The following is a 19886-nucleotide window of genomic DNA, read 5'->3' as shown; positions in this document are numbered from 1 at the left end:
GGGAGTTAATCAGAGCCCTAATCACCAAGTAAGAACAGTTGATTTAGCAACTTTTTAAGGACTCAGTGTGGAGGGGTCATCAATAGAATTGGAAAGGAATAAAAGGGAAGAGGCAGTTACAGAGGAGAATGATGTGAAAAGGGAAAAAGAAGAGAAATGTGGAAGGAGGGAAAAAAGGACTGAGAAATAAGGAACAGAAAAACAGAAGGAAGGCAATGGCAGAGGAAGGTAAAAGTAGGAGAAAGAAGGTGCACTATTTGGTGTTAAGAATAAAATATGAAAGAAAAAGGGAGAAGGGCAGTTAGGTAGTGCAGTGCATAGAGCACCAGCTATGAAGTCAGGAAGACCAGAGTTCCTGAGTTCAAATCTGATCTCAGATATGTAACACTTCCTACCTGTGTGATCCTGGGCAAATCAATTAACCCCAATTGCCTCAAAAAAAAAAAAGGGGGGGGGGAGGATAAGAAGAGAAGAGGGCAGGAAAAAGGAAAATAGGGAAAATAAAATAATGGGGAAAAAGGGAGGAAAAGTAAGAAAAAGGTAGAAGTAGAGGAAATATAAAGAAGGAGAGGAATAAAAAAATGGGAGAACATGGAAAGTAAAAAAAAAGAGCAAGGCAAGGAGGGAGTGGAATACACGTTAATCCTTTGCTCTCAATTTTTTTTGCTGTTGACAAAATAATCTATAGCACAGATGGTGCAAAGAAAGCTTTCTCCACAATTTCATCATCAGACAAGTTTAAGGTGAAAAATTAATACCAGAAAATACCATTAATAATAGGGCTTTTTGTTATGAGTTAACTCATTCATTTAAATTTGAAGAAACAAAGACTAAATAAAGTCTCCTCTCAAGGTGTTTACATGTTACTAGGATATATAACGTGCAAATATGTAAATACAACTTAATTTGGTAAGAGATCATACAGTAATAACTGGAGATTAAGGAAGATCAGGAAAGATCTCTGTTGGAAGGAGATCTAGATCCCAGAAGGAGACTAAGAATTCATAAGAGACAGAAGTGAAAGGATTTGAACACATTCCAAGAATGGAAGAGAACCTATTCACAAGTATGGAGATGGAGTATTGGGTTTAAGGAAAATCAAGTTGGCAATCTGAAGTCCAATACATTGTTTATGTGAAGGGAAGTAATGTGAAATAAGTTTGAAAAGTAGGCTGGAGCCAGATTTGGATGGTTTTAAATGCCAAGCTGCGGAGTTTGGATTTTATCCCAGAGAACAGGGAACCATTGAAAATTCTTGAGCAAGAGTGATGGATTTATTTAAGAAGTCTTTGCAACAGATCAAGTAAGAGAAGGGAGGACACAAAGGATGCAAAGGTGATTCTGAAGTTGTAGTTCTAGATGACTGAAAGGTTGATGATACCCTTAAGAGAAACAGAGGATTTTACATTCATCTCTTTGTTGAGTGTAGTGCTTACAATCTAACAGGAGTCACAAGATAAGCACACATGGGAGAAAAATCAGAAATGTACTCTTTTGTTACATGTTTTTGATAAAATATTGGAAAACATAATTAAAACTTAATTTCTTGAGCCTTTTGCTTGTACAGTTTAAATTATCAATGCCATTTAAATATTCTGAGTTTACCTTTTAATTTTATCATCTCTGAAATAAACAGTATAGAGCTTAATCTATGCAACAGTTACCAAAATATTCTGGAAAAGTCACTAAGCATTTATTTGAGGGAAATAAATGAAACTAATTTTCTAAAGACTAGCCATTAGAAAATAGTTTATCTTTTGCAAGGACATATTCTCATTGCATGTGACTCAGCACTGCTTCAAAGGTCATTCCTTTCATAAACACAAGATTTATTTCCTACTACTTTAGTGCATATTTCTAAGAGACTTTCTGGCAAAGTCCTATTGTATCAAAATGTTGGTAAACAGCTTGGACTGGACTCAATAGCAAAGCCATTATAACCACTCATCACCAGCTGTGACCTAATTTTACTTAGCTTCCTGCATCCTGACCAATTTACAATAAACAAATAAAAAATGGAAGCCTTGTTCTGTGAGAAATCAGTCCAATGCAAGATTGAAATGAAATTAACTCCCTATATTATTTTGACACCTTAGCTTTCTCATTTGTAAAATGGGTTGGATTACATGATCTCCAAGATTACTTCCAACTTTAAAGTCTATGAAAAATCCACACAATATCTAGCTAGAAGAGATTTCTCTTTCCACTCAAATTCACACTATGTACCTTGTATGCTCAGCATTACACAGTAGGTGCTATATGAACATAAAAAAAAAAAAAAAATGCTAGATCACTGATCTTGCTTTCCAATTTGCATTATAATTGAAAAGACTGACAGATAAAACAATGAGTTATAAAACATAGGAAATTAAATAATTAAGCACAAGACTGTGGTACAGACCATAAGAAGTACGTGAGAAAAATATAGAAAACACTCAGGGATGGGGAGTCGGAGGAGGTTTCTTGAAGAAGTGAGATTCAATCTCATCTTACAAAAAAGAAATAGGATCTTTGTAGACAGAAAAAAGATGGGCAGGCTTAGGAGATGGGGAGGATAGTCTGTCTTTATGTACCTGGAAGGATGTCACATGAAAGTAGGATTGGATTTCTTTTGTGTGGCCCCAAAGGCAGAGTAATCATTTCAAGTTGAATAAAGGTAATTTTGGATGTGATATAATGAGGGAGGAGATCCTATAGAGTCTCCTTCAGAGTCCTCAGGCAAAGGCTAGATGACCACTAGATTATGATGTAGAACAGACTAGACCAGATGACCTCTGAAATTCCTCCTTCCACCTCCAATATTCTGTGATTTGCTAATGCAATAGAGTAAAGGGCCCAGAATCTGGAAGACTCATCTTCCTGAATTCAAATTTGGTCTCAGACATTTTAATTCCTTTTCAGGCTTGGGTTATTGATTATTTCAATTTCTATATAGGTATGTATAAAATGGCAAGAAGAAAAATCTCCCTAAAGTGGAAAACATAAACCACATAGTATCCTTCTGTGGTACTGGGTTAAATCATATTTTTAAGCTGACTCAAATTCAACAGCATTTTATTTCTATTAACAATCTCCTTACCACCAATCCTAGTTTCCTCTCAGTTATCACTTAAAATTTTGTATAAATTTAATAGGGGATCCTCCACATTGAAGATAGCAATGACAATGGGAATTTACTTATCTGGGAATTCCCTATCCCAAATCAAATCGGATCCAGTCCCCATTCCAACCACAAAGCGATTGATTTAGACAAGTTTTAAAAATGTACTAACTCTGGAAAGAGAAGTTACAGCTTTCAAGATCAATTTAAGAATGTAAAAATTATAAGATTATTTTAAAAAATTAAATTTCACTAAATGGAAGTAGTACAGTCTTGAATCCTAAAAAAAATTATTCTCTAAAGACTTGGAGAAATATGATAAAAGCACCAAGACAGTAGTATTCCATTAGGCACTATATTCATAAAAGGTCAGATAACAGGTGGCTTCAATTACATAAAAAAATCTGATAGAGAAAGAGAAAAAAAAGTTTCTGGCTAGGGACATTTTTAGCAATTACAGCATGTGATGCTAGCTAGTTTGAAGACAAGAAAGCCATCATTGCTAAACCAACTTTCTGCTGTTGGCCTCTAATTTTAGCAAACCCAAGTACTCTGGGAAATTTTATAGCAAATAAATAACAGCTGTCTCAAGACAAACATGTCAATTGAATATGATGATTTATAAAACACAATGAACACTCACCAGGCAAGCTGAATGACCTAATTGCCAGATGATCAATTAAATGCAACAAGCACTATGCTTTCTAAATGACCTTCTTGCCTGACCCAGTTGCAAAGTGTAAAGAGAACCACAATGAAAACACCATTCTTCCCCTGTGTTCTGTGCAGTAGCTTACTTCTGTATATGTCTTTGTCATTTGATCTACTCCCCCAAATGTATTCACTCAACAATAAATCATCCAACAAACATTTATTATGCGCCTACTGAGTGCAAGGCACTGTGGTAAGCACTGCAGGGGATACAAAGACATCTGAGACAGTCCCTGCCCCCAAGGAGCTTACACTCTGGTTGAGAAGACAAACATAAACAGATGAAAAGCGAAATAAAGCAAAACACAAATGGTTTGAGACAATAAACAATATCACAAAATGTTACATGTAAGCATATTCTTCAGCATTTGCTCAACAGATTGCCTATGACTCAAAGTTATACATGAATTGGGTGAAGTTATGATCTGTGCAGAATGAAAGCATCTCGTTAAGGTGCCTTTCTTGGGCTTACAGGGGGCCTCCTTTTGGCCACATTGTTGTATATTATTTTCTATGGAAAAACTGGAATTGGACTCAAGAGATGAGTTTGGTGCTCCCACTAAAGCAAAAGATAAAAAGCTACATGAGCTTGATATGGCAGGGGGGAATGCTAGATCTGTTCTGGTTTTTTCTAACTTATATCCTGCAAATGAAACAAGGACCTCCAGCAAGTCTCCATTTAGCAGATAATTAATTCTTCTTTCTTTTTTTTAAAAAAGTTCTAATTATGAAGAGAATAGCTTTTTAGGACTATCCACTCAAATTCTTTATTTCAGTGGTTCACATATGCTACAAGCAATACTAAAAGGCTCTGACTGCAAACTAATTTCCCAATTTGTAGCTAATCACTAAATTACTTAAAAATTAAAGGCAAAGTGGCAGTCACTTTAATGGCAAGGTTTCCCACTTAATCTCCTTAAAGTCTAAGGACATGGCTCTCCAACTGGGAACAGAAACTTCCTCTATTTTAGAACAAACTATTCCCAGAGAGGGGGTGCTGCTATGCCAGATGTTTTCTCAACCACTATCAACTATATTGCTACCTTTGCCTTCATATGCTTAAGTTACAGAAGAGTTGAAAGACTCTTCTCATTAATGTTCAGTTAGAAGAATCTAAAAAAAAAAAAAAAAATCATACCTTACTATCTAACGAGGAGGTTATAGTATTGTAGTTTTAAGATACACAAATGCTGGTCTGAGTTATTCAATTACAAGAATAGAAAGAAAGGTAAACAAACATAAACAACATTATGAAGGAAGCAATAGCAACAAAGTTTGTACATAGACTATACGTGGGAGAACTGGGGGATAACAAGAAGGAATGGAAAAGGACTTAGGAGCTTTGATTCAGGGCTGAGCTAAAAGAACATCTTTCATTGATCAAATTTCATCAATCTTTTTAAAAAAATTAACTGGAATACCTAATTCAAATGACACAAAGGTATCAGAAAGACATTTTAAGGATTTGATTTTGTCATATCCCAAAAGTTTTTAATTTCCATTATTAAACATACATTAGAAAGACAGATACAATTTGCTTTAAGTATGAATTTATTGACGTCAACTTCTATAAGCTAATCATCCTAATACAGAGAGTGATTCAGGAAACAGAGACAATAATAAACCCACAAGAACTAAGTTTGAATGGTCAAAAAAATAATGGAGAGGTCTCCATAAACAATCTGGAGACTGTTTTCAATTGTAGCAAGAAACAGTGAAAAGTTGCTAATTTAAACATTTTATCCAGAAACATACATCTATTGCACTGATACCAAATCTGTTGCCAAATAATTGAGTTTGAAAATATACAAAATCTTCTTTGTTCTTACATACTGAAATTAAAGCCTAATCTTAAAAAGTGCACAGTAAAAACAGCTTAAGGAAATTTCTACAAGATTCATGGTATTGTATATTGTTTTGTATTTTATTGTTGACATCAAATTCTATATTTACCTTACTGGTTACAAATACATTCTAATTTTTTCATAGCCATATACAGCATTGACTTGTAACTAGGTCCAATAATACTTCAGTTTTTTGAAAAGGCTGACTCCAGAAATGGACAAGGATTTTCAGCACCTGCAGTTCTGGGCAGCAGCAGCATCAGAAAGGACAGTCCCTTGACTGACCCAACTATTTGTAAACTATCGACTTTTGTTCTTTTTAGAATTGCCCTGTGTGAAGAAAAACATCAACAATTAGGAAAAAAAACTTAAAAGAAAATATATTTTATAGGTAGTAAACCAAGTTCTCACATTTCATTTTGCCAAGTATTTCCCCAAAGATTTTTGTTCCTGTCCTTCTTTTCTTCCCTCTCCTGACCTTTCTTCTACTACATCCTCTCCCTTCCCTCTTGTAGGAAACCATTCTCTTATAATTCTCCTGTTTTACTTTTGCATTTTAAAATATTACTTCTCTTTTACATAGTCCTTTTGCTTGATCACCTTCCAGCTTCTGTTCTATAAGTTTCTTCCTTCAAAGCTATGTCCTAGGCTTGCTTCTTTTTTCTCTCTGTACACTTTTTCTGGAGGAACACGTTATCTCCCATGGGTTCAATTAACATCATTTTGCAAATGATTCTCAAATCAAGTCCTCTCTCTCCTGAATTGCAATCTCATATAACCAACTTCCTGCTGGGCATCCAATAGACAATCCTAACATGCTAAGTTTGATTAACATGCCCAATATGGGATTCATCTCCCTAAAGAGAACACTTTTTTCAATTTCCCTGTTTCTGTGAAAAACACTATTCTTCTAGTCATGCAGATTCACAACCATAGAGGTAGTCACCCTTAACTCTTTCCTCTCCCTTACATTCTATACCAAGAAGATGCTAAATCTTGTTCCTTCTATCTCCACGTCTTTTGCACCAAATCCATTCTGTGCAATCACACTATCACACCCCACCAATGCAGGTAGGTACTTATCACCTCTTGCCTGAATTACTACCAAAGCCTATTAATTGGTCTCTTTACTTCTAGTCACTTTCCTTCCTATAATATATTCCATACAACTGCCAAAACAATCTTCAAATTTTTAGTGACTCCTTAAAAATTTTACAATAAAATACAAAACTCACACTGACATTTAAAGCCCTTCACATTTGGCTCCAACTAATCTTCCTAGACTTCCTTCACATTTCCCTTTCACCAATTCTTTGTTTCAGCCAAACCCAACTTCAGCTGTTTTCAGCTAAATCCAAATTTTGTTTATCTGCCTGGGAACTACCACCCATACATACTCATAATGCATTCATGTTGGCCTCCTAGAATCCTCAGTTTCCTTTAAAGCTGAACTCAAGTGATATCTTCTATAGGAAGCTTCTCTTGACTAATTGTCCTTACTGTTAGTCATCTAGATCTCCTCTCGGGTACCATCCAATTCTAAATCTATGATTTTCTGCTATGTTCCTCATTTGAATATAAGGTCTCTGAAGGCCGTGTCTGTTTCTTGTCTCCAAATCCCTTATATGTAGTAGGTATTTAGTAAAGATTTGTTGAATCAGATCTTATTCAGTCTCATTATTTCAATTACCTTTAAGTCTCCTAAATCTTAATTTCTAGCCCTGACCTGTCTTGTGTTTTCTAGATCTATATTTGTAACAGTCTATAGAACAGATTACATCTGATTCTATTATTAAGTCACCAACTGATTCCACTGGTTTCTGATTTTGAGCAGTAGAAATGACCAGTCCTCTGTATTTCAGAAATTTATTTTTGAAGCTGTGTAAAGCCTTGCCTAGACCATGCCATGTCCTAATTCACTATTCTCAAAGGCATTGCCCACTCTCTATCCCCTCCCCCAGTTTGTTGCAATGTATTTTTTACCTTATCTCGACATTTAGACCTTCTCCTTTCCAAGCTGAGCTGGAAAGGTATACCAAATCTTCCATGAAATCTAGGTGATACTGCAGATAACAGCGCTGGACCCAGAGTCAGGAAGACCTGAGTTTAAATCTAGTCTCAGACACTTACTAACTGTATAACTAAATAACTTTCTCTGCCAACATTTTCTCTCTATAAAACAGAGACCACAGTATCCAACTCCACAAGCTGCAATGAGGATCAAATCAGGCCATTTTTGTAAAGTACACTATAAACCTTAAAGCATTTTACAAATGCTAACTATTATAATAAGGAAGATATTATTAAAATCTTCCCTGGTCCCCTCAGTTAAAAATATTATCTTCCTTCTTAAATTTTTCTAGAATACTACCTAGATTTTTGCTTGGCCTTCATTAAATTCTACCTTGAATTATACACATATCATCCTCACAGGAAAGTTTTTTATTAGTTGAAATTAGGGTCTGTCATTTTTCATCTTTATAATCCTAGCAATACCACAGTACCTTGAACACAGAAGGAATCTAATAAATGTTTGTCCAAATGAATTTAATGTCTCATTGAGGTCTCAAAAATTCAGTATGTCCAAAACTAAACTCAAAATCTTTGTCTTAAAACTGCTTTTCTTTATTACTTTAACATTTCAGTTCATGTTACCACCATTCCCTTAGTTTTCCACATTTTCATCCTTAAAACTATATTTGATTCTTCTTATTTCTTTTCTTCTTCTAGTCTTCAACCAATCAGTTACCAAATCTTGTCAATTCAACCTGCCTAAAGGACATATCTCAGATCCACATCTTCTGCTCTATTCTTACTAATAATTACTCATCTAGATTTATCTTCATACCTCTAATTTCTCTACTCCTATCTAATTCATCCTTCATACTGATAATGAAATAATCTGTCTAATGTACAGATATAGAACAATTTTCACCACTTGTAAGATTCATATCAAATGGAAGAAAACAATCTTGTCAACTCTGATGGAGGATAGAAGGGAGAACCGAAAGACTGAAAAGAATTCTCCTTGATGAAACTCCTCCCTTCAATGTATATATGTAAATACTCTGCATCAAAGGTTTCCTGGCATACTAGAGAGTTCAGTAATTTGTCAAGATTCACAAAGTTATATGTATTTGCCAAAATTCACAAAGTCTTTATCTAAACACAGATCTTTCTAATTCCAAAAGCTAAATTTATCCATTATAGGACAAATACCTTTTACTTCAAAATGTATTTCCAGGTTGAAAAATATCTACCCAAGAAATGTTTGGTTCATTACCAATTCTTCTAAAACAATATCAATATGATATATAGATAGTCATGTCTTATCTCTGCTCAAAATACCTAAGAGTTGCATTCTACTACTTTCAAAGTTCAAATTGCAATATTTGACAATCAAAATCCTAAACAATCTGGAACTCATCTAGCATTCCAGCCTTATTTAATATTTCTTCTTCCTGATCCCTGAATATGTCCTAGAATTTTTTGTCTATGTCTCAGCTCACACTGACATAAGCTTAGGATGTTTTTCCTTTCCTGTATGATCATACATGAATTTCTGACCATACTTTGAATCCAACTCAAATATCAATCGTTAAATAAATATTTCCCTGATCCTTCCTTTGGATAAGTATCTTCCTCTTCAAACTTTATATAATAAAGATTATTTTACAACTCTAATGTAATTTTCATGTACAATCATTTTTTATCTTATCCTTCAAGTGGCCCATGAACTCCACTAGGCTTCACTTATCCACAGTTCGTTATCATTCCCAGGGCCTATACCCTATATACATTGTGTACTTAATATTTCCTAAATCTGAATATTGTGTAACCTTGATCAAGTTAATGTGACCTCTCCTCTGAGTTTGAGTTTTCCTATTTTATAAGGAAAAGGAAAAATTAATGATTTCTAAAGTCCTTTGTAGCTCTAAGTCTTTATATATCATAATTTAATAATTTGGCTTAAAAAAAAATTGGTGCTCCATTTGAAAATCAATTCTTATTCTCTTAAGTCACCTAACATTTCTTCTGCTTATTTCTGTATATTTCACTAATTCCTTCCTTCTCACTGCTTGGAATTTCCCTTGCCATTTCTGCCCAGTTATAATATGAGAAAACTACTGACTTGGCATTTACCAAAACCATATACATTTATTTTAATCTAAATTCAAAGGGGCTTCTTAAAGCTAGAGAAAAATCTTTTCACCAGCACTCTTTTTCTTGCTTAACTAGCTCAGCCCATTGTACTAATTCTGAATAATCACACATGTTTTTATTTGAAAGAGGGGAACCACTTTAATCATATTCCTACATTTAACCATTAAATATAAGTATTTAACAAAATCAATATAAGTGAGAAATGCATACAATACAAAGAACATGTTAATGGCAACCAGAAGTTCTTCAGGATGTTTATGTGGTATCCAACGATGAGAACATTGACTCAGTAATAGTCTGAAGCTTTACCTGACAAACTGAATTAATAACAAACAGGAAAAAATAGGTATCAAACAAAAGAGACAAATCAGTATGTAAAAAACTAAAATACAATTAATAATTTAGAAGGGGAATATATGGATGGATCAAGTTTTATCAACTACTGATGTTCGATGGTTTGAGAAACAGATTGAAAATTTTTTTATAAGGGTTCTAAGATTCACTTGAAAATACTCTACAAGAGGCAGCTAGATGGTGCAATGGATAGAGCACCCGCCCGTAAGTCAGGAAGACCTGAGTTCATATCTATTCTCAGATACTTGATATGTCCTAGCTGTGTGACCCTGGGAAAGTCACTTAACCCTCAAAATTGCCTCAATTTTGCCTCAAAAATTGCCTCAAAAAACAAACAAAAAAACAATTTTTTTCAGCTTGGGCAAAAGTGCCTTTCCTACCAATAAGGACAGATCAGTTTTTAAAGAATCTATTGTTATTCTTGTTATTACTTGTTAACCAAATAATGGGAGATGAAATAGGCCCTCTTAAAAATAGTGAATTGTTTCTGTGAGGAAACTCAAAAGCTAGGCTTCCATAATGTTAAGTTGATAGTTACCATCTGAACCACCAAAACTTTTGTTCCTTATCATTAATACATTCAATAAGATATTCCTACTCCAATTTTGAACCCAAGCTTGGTTTAAAAGACCTTACAGCAAATCAGATTTTACCATCATGCCGAAATAAACAAGAATCTACAAAATAGCAAACATTATTTATGGCAAAATAGCAAGATAAAGGCCAGCAAGGAGTTGTAGATGAATTAATTTCTCCATCTCATTAGGTAAACTTGTATTAATGACATAGCAAGAGAAAACCAAGGGCATGCTAAAAGATGAGATACTTGAAATATTATGCCTCAAATCCCAGTTTTCTGAAGTATCTATTGCCTCAGAAGCTATTAAAAAAAAAAAAATCACACTCGTTCAACTCATCACTTTGCATGATGCTTTCAGAGAAACATCCACAAAAACAGTCTCCATGAAAACCAAAGGCCAAGCAAATACCACAAAATTACAATGAAAAGCAAAATGTACAAAGTAAAAATTCTTACATACTGATAACATTGATTTCCAGAGAAGTCCTCCATTAATCAATCTATTGTAATCTAAAATTAGTAGTCCCATAACCTGTGGCTAGCAAATTACCATCTTCAACTCCTCCATCTTTGTGATTCAGAGTTGCAATCTACTAAGGTATATCTATCTATCTCTCTTTTGTAACCTCTTCCCAGCATGTGGTCTTCCCTTCCATTTAGCCCCTAAAATCTCAATCCTGAAATTTATTTTCTAAGATTTCTCCCTACCATTCTTTCCATCTTTTTCTGTACTCACAGAAATTTAACTTCCAAAAAACACTTCATCTGTTAGTGTTCTCTAGTGCTAGCTGATCCTTTCTTCATGTCCCTTAAGAATATTCCTTGCACTCCAGTTACTTATAATTCATGAGGATTCAGAAACCTCTTCCCCTTTGAGACTCACACAATCTGTCAACATGGCCCTGTCCAGACAGATCCTTGTGGCTGCTGTGTTTTGGCCCCAAGGACACTCACCCTCCTTCCTCAACGAGATGAGTGTCTGGCCCAGTATTCTCCTTCTCTACTACTGCCCTTTATTAGGGAGCCTTCATATTTGCTGTGATGGCCTGACAAACATGCTGTCTTTCACTTCATCAATGTCCTCATTATATCTTCACTCTCCCTCGGCTCCTCACAGAGGTAGCCTTAGTCCTTACCACCACTTCCAATTGATGCCATTATCATAAGCCTGAATGCTAAAATTCCCTTTTTTGGTCACAATCTCTTATCTTTTTCTCTCTTTCTCTGCCTTCACTGCTCCAAAACATAGTCTTCATTGTCACTGTCCCCAATTCAAATCCATCACTCCTCCTTTGGTCTCATTTTCTTTTCAGAGTCTTGATTGCAGAATAAAAAAGTATGACGAGAAGCCATCTTCCAATCATTACTCCCTAGACTCATTCTGTTCTCATTTTTTACATCCTGTCTTCACGTCTGGGTTCAGCCCTAATCATCACCTTCTCTGCTCCTATTGCTGAAGGAAATAATGCAGTCATGCCATCTGGACTCATGACAAGTTCATGTCACCCATTCTCAGATGGGCCTTCATATAATATAGCAATCCTTTTAGTTTTCCTGAATTGACTCAGGGTCACTCACAGCCATTATTCCAAACCTTCTCTCTCAATTTTTTACAGCTTTCTCAAGTTCCTTTACTGAGAAAAACCAAGGCCATCTGCTATCTCCCTCAGTCCCTTACACCATACTCCAAAACACTTCTACAGGTGTCTCCTTTTCCTTTCCTCCTTTGCCAATGTCAATCCCTCTGATTGTCTCCTAGGCTTCAGTCTCCCACTATCCCAGACACATTTTTATCTCCTCCAGAAATCTGTATTCATACATCATTTTCATCTTCAAATCTTTTCCTTTCTACTGGCTTCCTCCCCACAGTTCAGGAATGTTCAGATACTCACAATTTGTAAAAATCCATCTCTTCACACTATTGCACTCCATTCTTCTGTCACTCTAGGAGTCCTCTGCATCATGGGCTTCATTTCTTCTCCATCTACTCACTTCTACACCCTTTGCAATCTGATTTCCACCCATATCACTCTACGAAACTCACGTTCTCAAAAAAATATAGCTGCTAAATCTAAGGATCTTCCTCCCCCCCCCCCCCCCCCCCCCCCCAGTCCTTGCCCTCTTTACCATTTTTGATATTTCTGACCACTTCTTGTCCTGACTATGCTTTTCTCCCTTGGCTTCCATGGTATTGCTCTGGTTCTTCTACTGGCCTGACTCTTCCTCCTCTCAGTTTATTCTGCTGTTCATTCTTGTCTTACGAAGAGTATTTCTTACAGGTTTGTTCATATGTCTTCTTTCTTCAGTTTCTCTCCTGATTATTTCATCAGCTCCCATAGACTCACACATCTTCAGATCTGATCTTTGACCAGAATCCCAATCTTACACAATTAATAACTGACTAGAAATCTCTATCTGGACATCCCATCAGCATATCACATTCAACATGTCCTAGATAGAACTGATCATCTTTCTCTTCAAACTCTCCTCTTCCAAACTCCACTATTTCTATTACGGACATAAGCAGTCTCCAAGTCACCCAGGTTTAGAACATCCTCAGCTATTAGCTCTTCTTTACCTCCTCTCTTATATCCAAAATCCTACATATTCTACATAATTCTACATATAAGATAGCTCAGCCTTGCAAGCATTCCTAAACTAGATAGATCAAATCCTTAAGGGAAGGAGAGGAAGGGTGGTTTTTAGAAGGGTGAATTTTAAAAATACTGTTTAAGGTAGGAAGAAATGCTGCAATGGGAAAGGGGTGTGTGTGTGTGTGTGTGTTTGAATGAATTATGAACTATCCATTTAACAGTATATATCAGTCTGGACAACAGGTATTCTACATCTATGATCAATTTGATTTAACATGAATATTTAGGCTTAAATATTTTCAGTGATTATGACTAAATTTAAGAGGATTTGTAATGTTCTAGGGCTTGATGCAATCATCACAATGTCATCTGTAAAAAGATGCATCCTGAGGCTTTCATCAACTAAAGAGAATTCCTCTGTCATCTGACTATATCCTTAGGTATCTTCCCCACTGGTGGCAAACATATTTGGCAAGAATGCATCTCCCCATTTGCCACTTGATATTAATGACAACTTTTCTTGGTCAGATCTTTCACTGAATTTTAGATGTATAATGGGCCTGGCATATATTCAGAACATCTCTGAGGGCATCTTCTCATATGAAGAAAGATTTCCTTCATAAGAATCATGATGACATATCATAGAAGAACCTTGGAAACACTTTGGAAACAAAGAGTTACTCTGTAACTGATTCTGGTCAACTACCCACATGTTGCATAGGATGCTCTGACTGACTGCAGAAGCATTCAAAAAGTCATTTTTTCTCCAGCTAAACTGTATTGGTTTGAATATTTTGCTTGTGGCATCTGGTAAGAAACAATGCTGTACTGGGAAGTTTTTAATACCTTCTTAACCCCTCCTTCCTTCCCCCCCCCCCCCCAGATCATGTAGTTCCATGAAATTGGGCCTTGGTTCTTTGCCTGCTTCAGTATCTTCATTCTAGGTAAAGAAGGAAACATAGTATATATAGAGCACTAGCTTTGAATCTATAAGACTCATCTTCCCGAGTTTAAATCTGGCCTCAACCTTAACAGCTGTGTGACCCTGGGCAAGTCACTTAACCTTATTTGTCCCAGTTTTTCAAATGCAAAATGAGCTGGAGAAGGAAATGGCTAATCACTCCACTTATCTATGCCAAGAAAACTCCAAATGGCTTACTCAGGGATGGACATGACTAAAACAACTGAACAACAAAGGAAATTAATCTACACTCTTATCCTTGGGAATTTGGGGAGTTGAGGACCATAAACCTCCAGATCCCAGAGGAAGAATCGCAAGAGTCAAAATCTATTCTGAGTTTTATATTCAGTTCAGCATCAGTGCTACAAGGAACAAATAATGACCTTTCAGACCTAATTCAGTGGGAGTTAAGTATCATACAACAGTCATGTTCCATTTGGATATAAACTTGGTTTAAGACCAACATTATATACGAACTAAACTTATTCCAAACTCATTCTTCTCAGAGACCAAGGCATAGAGAGAATGTGCCTCCAAGGAATTAGAAAAATGTTTGTACTTTTGTAATTGCTATATCTTCAAAGTAAACATTTCTTAGAGAAAGCTAAGTGATATTAAGTAGTTAAATTAAAACTGAAGTGCTAGTGACTAGTGGCTAATAGTGAGGAATACAACTGTTGGGGGCTTCAAGACACTGTCTTTAGAAAAAAGATCCTCATCTATGCATGTGTTTTGAAAATAAAAAGCTTTATATATTAAAAAAAAAAAAAAATCCTCAAGCCTTTCAGAATATACTTAGAACCAAGATAGACAAATATAGTCAGCCTGGTTCTAGATTGATATGCCAATTGGTATGCCAGAGCATATTCACTATAAATGATTTTAATGTAAGTATGGAAAATAACTTCCCTTTTAGCTGGCAATTTGCTCCATTGAACTAAACTTATTTTCCTAGTCAAACACACTAAGCACATTGGGAACCTGTATTCCCAATATGTCTTGAATCAATTGTGGAGTATAAAGATATGGTCTACTGTAGAATACCAACTATGGAAACTGCCTATTAGTTTTTTGTAACTTTCTCATAAAGATTTTGTGTAAGGGGGAAAGACTAAAAATAAGTTCCTGAGATCTTTTTTTTTTTTTTTTTAATTGCCTTTTATTTACAGGTTATATGTATGGATAACTTTACAGCATTGACAATTGCCAAACCTGTTGTTCCAATTTTTCCCCTCCTTCCCCCCACCCCCTCCCCCAGATGGCAGGATGACCAGTAGATGTTAAATATATTAAAATATAAATTAAATACATAAAAAGTATACATGACCAAACCATTATTTTGCTGTACAAAAAGAATCAGACTCTGAAATGTTGTATAATTAGCCTGTGAAGGAAATCAAAAAATGCAGGTGGGCAAAAATATAGGGATTGGGAATTCAATGTAATGGTTTTTAATCATCTTCCAGAGTTCTTTCACTGGGCGTAGCTGGTTCAGTTCACTACTGCTCCATTGGAACTGATTTGGTTCATCTCATTGCTGAGGATGGCCAGGTCCATCAGAATTGGTCATCATATAGTATTGTTGCTGAAGTATATAATGACTGAGATCTTTTTTTTTCTTCATATCTTTGATATCTTCCTCCTCCTTTTCAGCTAACTTGAGAATTGTTGAAAACCTCAACAATTTTGTCACCTCCATCATGAACCAGCTCTGACCACCTTCAAGTCTACTTCAGCTGCTTTTTCTTTTTCTCAGCTATTTCCATCTCTTCTACAATAATAGTATTAATATAGTGCTTTCAAGTTTACCAAAGCATTTCACAAACATCATCTCATTTGTGTCTCACAACAACCTTGGAAGATAGGGATTGTCATTATCCCTGGGTTACTGATGAAGAAATTTAGGCTAGCAAAGACTAGATAATTTGAGGTCAAATTTGAATTCAAGTTTTCCGACATTAAGACCTAATGTCCTACTCACTGTGCCACCAGTTGCCTCTATTAGAACTAGCAGTACTATGATAATCAGGTCTTGTGTGGTAAGGTGCTCCTTCTAAGTAGGCTTCTTCCAATTTCCCTCAACACTAGGGCCTTTCTTCTCTACTAATTATCTTCAATTTATCTTTTGTTTATTTGTACACAATAATCTGTGAGTGGTCTCCTCCATTAGACTGGGAGCTCTTAGAGGGCAGGGACTATCTTTTGCCCTTCTTTGTATCCCCAGGGCATATAATACAGTAAGTGCTAATAAGTGTTGACTAATAAAAGTTTATCATAAAACTTCACAAATTTTGGGTTTTAGCCTGTTTGTTTTCCAAATTCATACTTAAATGTTCCAAGGATGTCTTTGCCTGATTGAATTTCTAACCAAGTTAAACTCCTTTTTTCCTCTCTAGTTTCTTACTGTTTTATGAGACAATACATTAAGTCTTTCTATTATGTTTTTCCTTTAAGGTTTAAAACTGAGATTCTGTTCTAAACTGCTCTTGGTTATAATATTGTTTTACAAGAATATCAAATATTGGTTGGCTAGTTTCTAATTTAAGAATTTAGTTTAAGAAATAGTGAATGGTGATATACATTCTTCCATTCATTTCTTATTTTTAACATCAAGTTTTCCTAAATCAATGACATTGGGCTTATTTTTACTGCATATGACACTTTCTTCTTGTTTTTGCTGTTCTTGTTTCATATTAATTGCTATCTACCCTCTATCATTAATATTTTGACTACACACAGCTGATGTAAAGAAGACTCATATCAATAATGAGTTTCCTCTCAAAATATAATCAATTTCCTTTCTGTGATGTTATTTGGTGCTCAGTATTTTCAGCACCTCCTAATTCTTTTTCAAATAAAGTCTTTACAATATGTAGATGGCAAGCTTCTCTACAGACCACAAATTATATTTTCTAATACATTTTTACTATGCTTATTTTTGCATTAAATCACCAACTACCAAAGTGTGTGTGTGTGTGTGTGTGTGTGTGTGTGTGTGTGTGTGTGTGTAGATGTAAATACATAACCTGACAATCTGGAGATTATTATCAAGTTCTTCATAGAATTTCCCTTCATCTTTTGTGACAGTGGCCTAAATATTTCAGGTTTTTAATGTTGCCACTTGCAAATAATTAACATGAGCCATGCAATTAAAAACTGAGTACCTGTCTCATGAAATGATTTTTCTTACTTTGGATAAACAATCAAATCAACTCTGCCAACTTTATTTGTTTCTCCAAGAAAGGCTTACGCAGTCTTTAGAGTGAATAGCAACTTCCTTTTATGTGCACAGATATGATCTTTTTTACTTATGTAAATGTATCATAAGACATTGACTTAACCTAAGCCTAAAGAATAAAAGATTTGTGAGAAATTCAAAGGATTTCCCTCTCATAATCAGGAAGCTAACCAAGGAACCCTTGCCCTAAACTGCAAAGAATTGTCATAAAAGCACCTCTTTTACAAAAACACACAAAAGCAGTATTTTAAGGGAAGTTATTTGACCTAAGTTACTCTGTATAGTTTGTCACCAGTGAAATAGCAAGCACATTATAAGAAATAAAGATGCTACTGTACAGGGCTTCAAAGTTCAGATCTTTCTGGCATAGAATTCCACAAAGAACTTAATACTCTACTTTTAGGCATATTTTATTAAATGAGACTTTGACTTTTATATTTAACTTAGCATTAAAATGCAAGAATAAATATTATATATAATAATCTATAGATTATATCATATACAAATACACAAACACACACACACATACACAGATAGAAACTAGACTTATGAATTCAAAGATAATAGGAACTCTCTGGATAAAGAACTCTGATTAGTTAATGAAAATGAGCACCTTCTCTGCAACTCACAGAGAGTTCTACTAGAGCAGGGCTTCTTAAACTTTTTCCACTCATGACCTCTTTTTGCCCCCAAAATTTTTCTTACTTTAGATAAACAATCAAATCAACTTTGCCAACTTCTTTATTTGTCTCTCCAAGAAAGGCTTACAAGCAGTCTTTAGAGTGAATAGCAACTTCCTTTTATGTGCACAGATATGATCTTTTCTACTTATGTAAATGTATTGTAAGACATTGGCTTAACCCAAGCCCAAAGAATAAAAGATTTGTGAGAAATTCAAAGGATTTCCCTCTCACAATCAGGAAGCTAACCAAGGAACCCTTGCCCTAAACTTCAAAGAACTGTCATAAAAGCACCTCTTTTATGAAAATGTTTGATTTATATACCTATTTTATATACAAGTATATAAAATAGGTATATAAATCAAACATTTGCTGATAATAAATCAGCAAATTTCGTGGCCTCTACATTCAGTTACAAGGCCTCTTATGTGATTGAAATCCATAGTTTAAGAAGCTAGGCTCTAGAGCAGTGACTCTAAAGTGACCTCTAGAACAGTTCCCTGCTAGGAATCACAGGCTAGTATATGTTGATGAAGGAAGTGAAGTCTGAGACCAGCCCTTGTTCACTATACTAAGTTCCCTTGCTTATTCCTATCCATAAGCAAGATGAGGCATTTATGCACACAAATGCATACATATTGGTACAAGGATCTTTTCTTTCTGAGAAGAAAAAACACACACCCCTTTTACATACCTTACTAGACATCTTTAGGGTATCAATTTCTTCCCTCTGTTTAGATAAGGTTTCATTCATACTGCAAAGATGGTCACTCATCATACTGAGTTGGTCCTCATAGCTCCTCTTAGTAGTGGTCAACTCATCCTAAACAGTGAAAGAAAAGAATCAAAAGTGATTCACTTTCCAAAGCTCAATAGTATTCTCTGCATTTAGTTACTTTGAAATTTTGGAGAGCAAACTGCCTGGTGATCATGCAAACTAAGGTATGCAGATGCTGTGAAAGCAAACAAGAGAAAATGTGTTAAAAGAATTTTTTTGTGGCTTTAAAAAATGTTTTAAATCTCTTTCAGCAAATCTAGAACTAGAACTAGAAGATGAGAACTAGAAACTAAGATGGCAGAAAATAGGCATAGATCCACACCTAACACCATATACCAAGATAAGGTCAAAATGGATGCATGATCTAGACATAAAGAATGATATTATAAGCAAATCAGAAGAACATAGGATAGTTTGCTTCTCAGATTTGTGGAGGAGGAAGGAATTTGTGACCAAAGAACTAGAGATCATTATTGCTCAAAAATAGATAATTTTGATTATATTAAGTTAAAAAGTTTTTGTACAAACAAAACTAATGGGAAGCAATAAACTGGGAAAACATTTTTATATCCAAAGGATCTGATAAAGGCCTCATTTTTAAAATATATAGAGAATTGATTCAAATTTATAGTAGTTCAAGCCATTCTCCAATTGATAAATGCTCAAAGGCCATGAACAATTTTCAGATGAAGAAAGTGAAACTATTTGTAGTCACATGAAAAGGTGCTCCAAATCACTATTGATCAGAGAAATGCAAATTAAGAAACTGAGGTACTTTCCAACCCACCTGCGATTCAAAATGAAGGTATAATGATGAGGTTGAGGATGGGGGAAAAACTATAATTGTTGGTGGAGGAAAGGATCCAACCCTGGAGAGCAATT

General features: G+C 35.1%; 1 protein-coding gene across 4 annotated transcripts in view; it reads right to left on the bottom strand.

The window, feature by feature from the left end:
* Positions 1-5344: 5344 nt before the first annotated feature.
* PPP1R21 (protein phosphatase 1 regulatory subunit 21) overlaps positions 5345-19886 on the bottom strand; it is a 96665-nt gene continuing 82123 nt past the window's right edge. For 2 of the 4 annotated variants that reach the window (XM_031950453.1, XM_031950455.1), the window contains 2 exons: positions 18921-19049; positions 5345-5985 (listed from right to left, as the gene is read on the bottom strand). In XM_031950453.1, coding sequence (XP_031806313.1) covers positions 5956-5985; positions 18921-19049 — 159 coding nt within the window. In that variant the 3' untranslated portion in view covers positions 5345-5955. Of the gene's footprint in view, positions 5986-10029; positions 10137-15894; positions 16080-18920; positions 19050-19886 lie in introns of those variants that run through there. The other 2 variants (XR_004231696.1, XM_031950454.1) reach the window with 2 other exon arrangements.

This window comes from Sarcophilus harrisii, chromosome 2 (assembly GCF_902635505.1).
Source record: "Sarcophilus harrisii chromosome 2, mSarHar1.11, whole genome shotgun sequence".
NCBI lineage: Eukaryota > Metazoa > Chordata > Mammalia > Dasyuromorphia > Dasyuridae > Sarcophilus > Sarcophilus harrisii.
The sequence above is the reverse complement of the archived record's forward strand: the minus strand, read 5'-3'. Positions and strand labels throughout refer to the sequence as shown.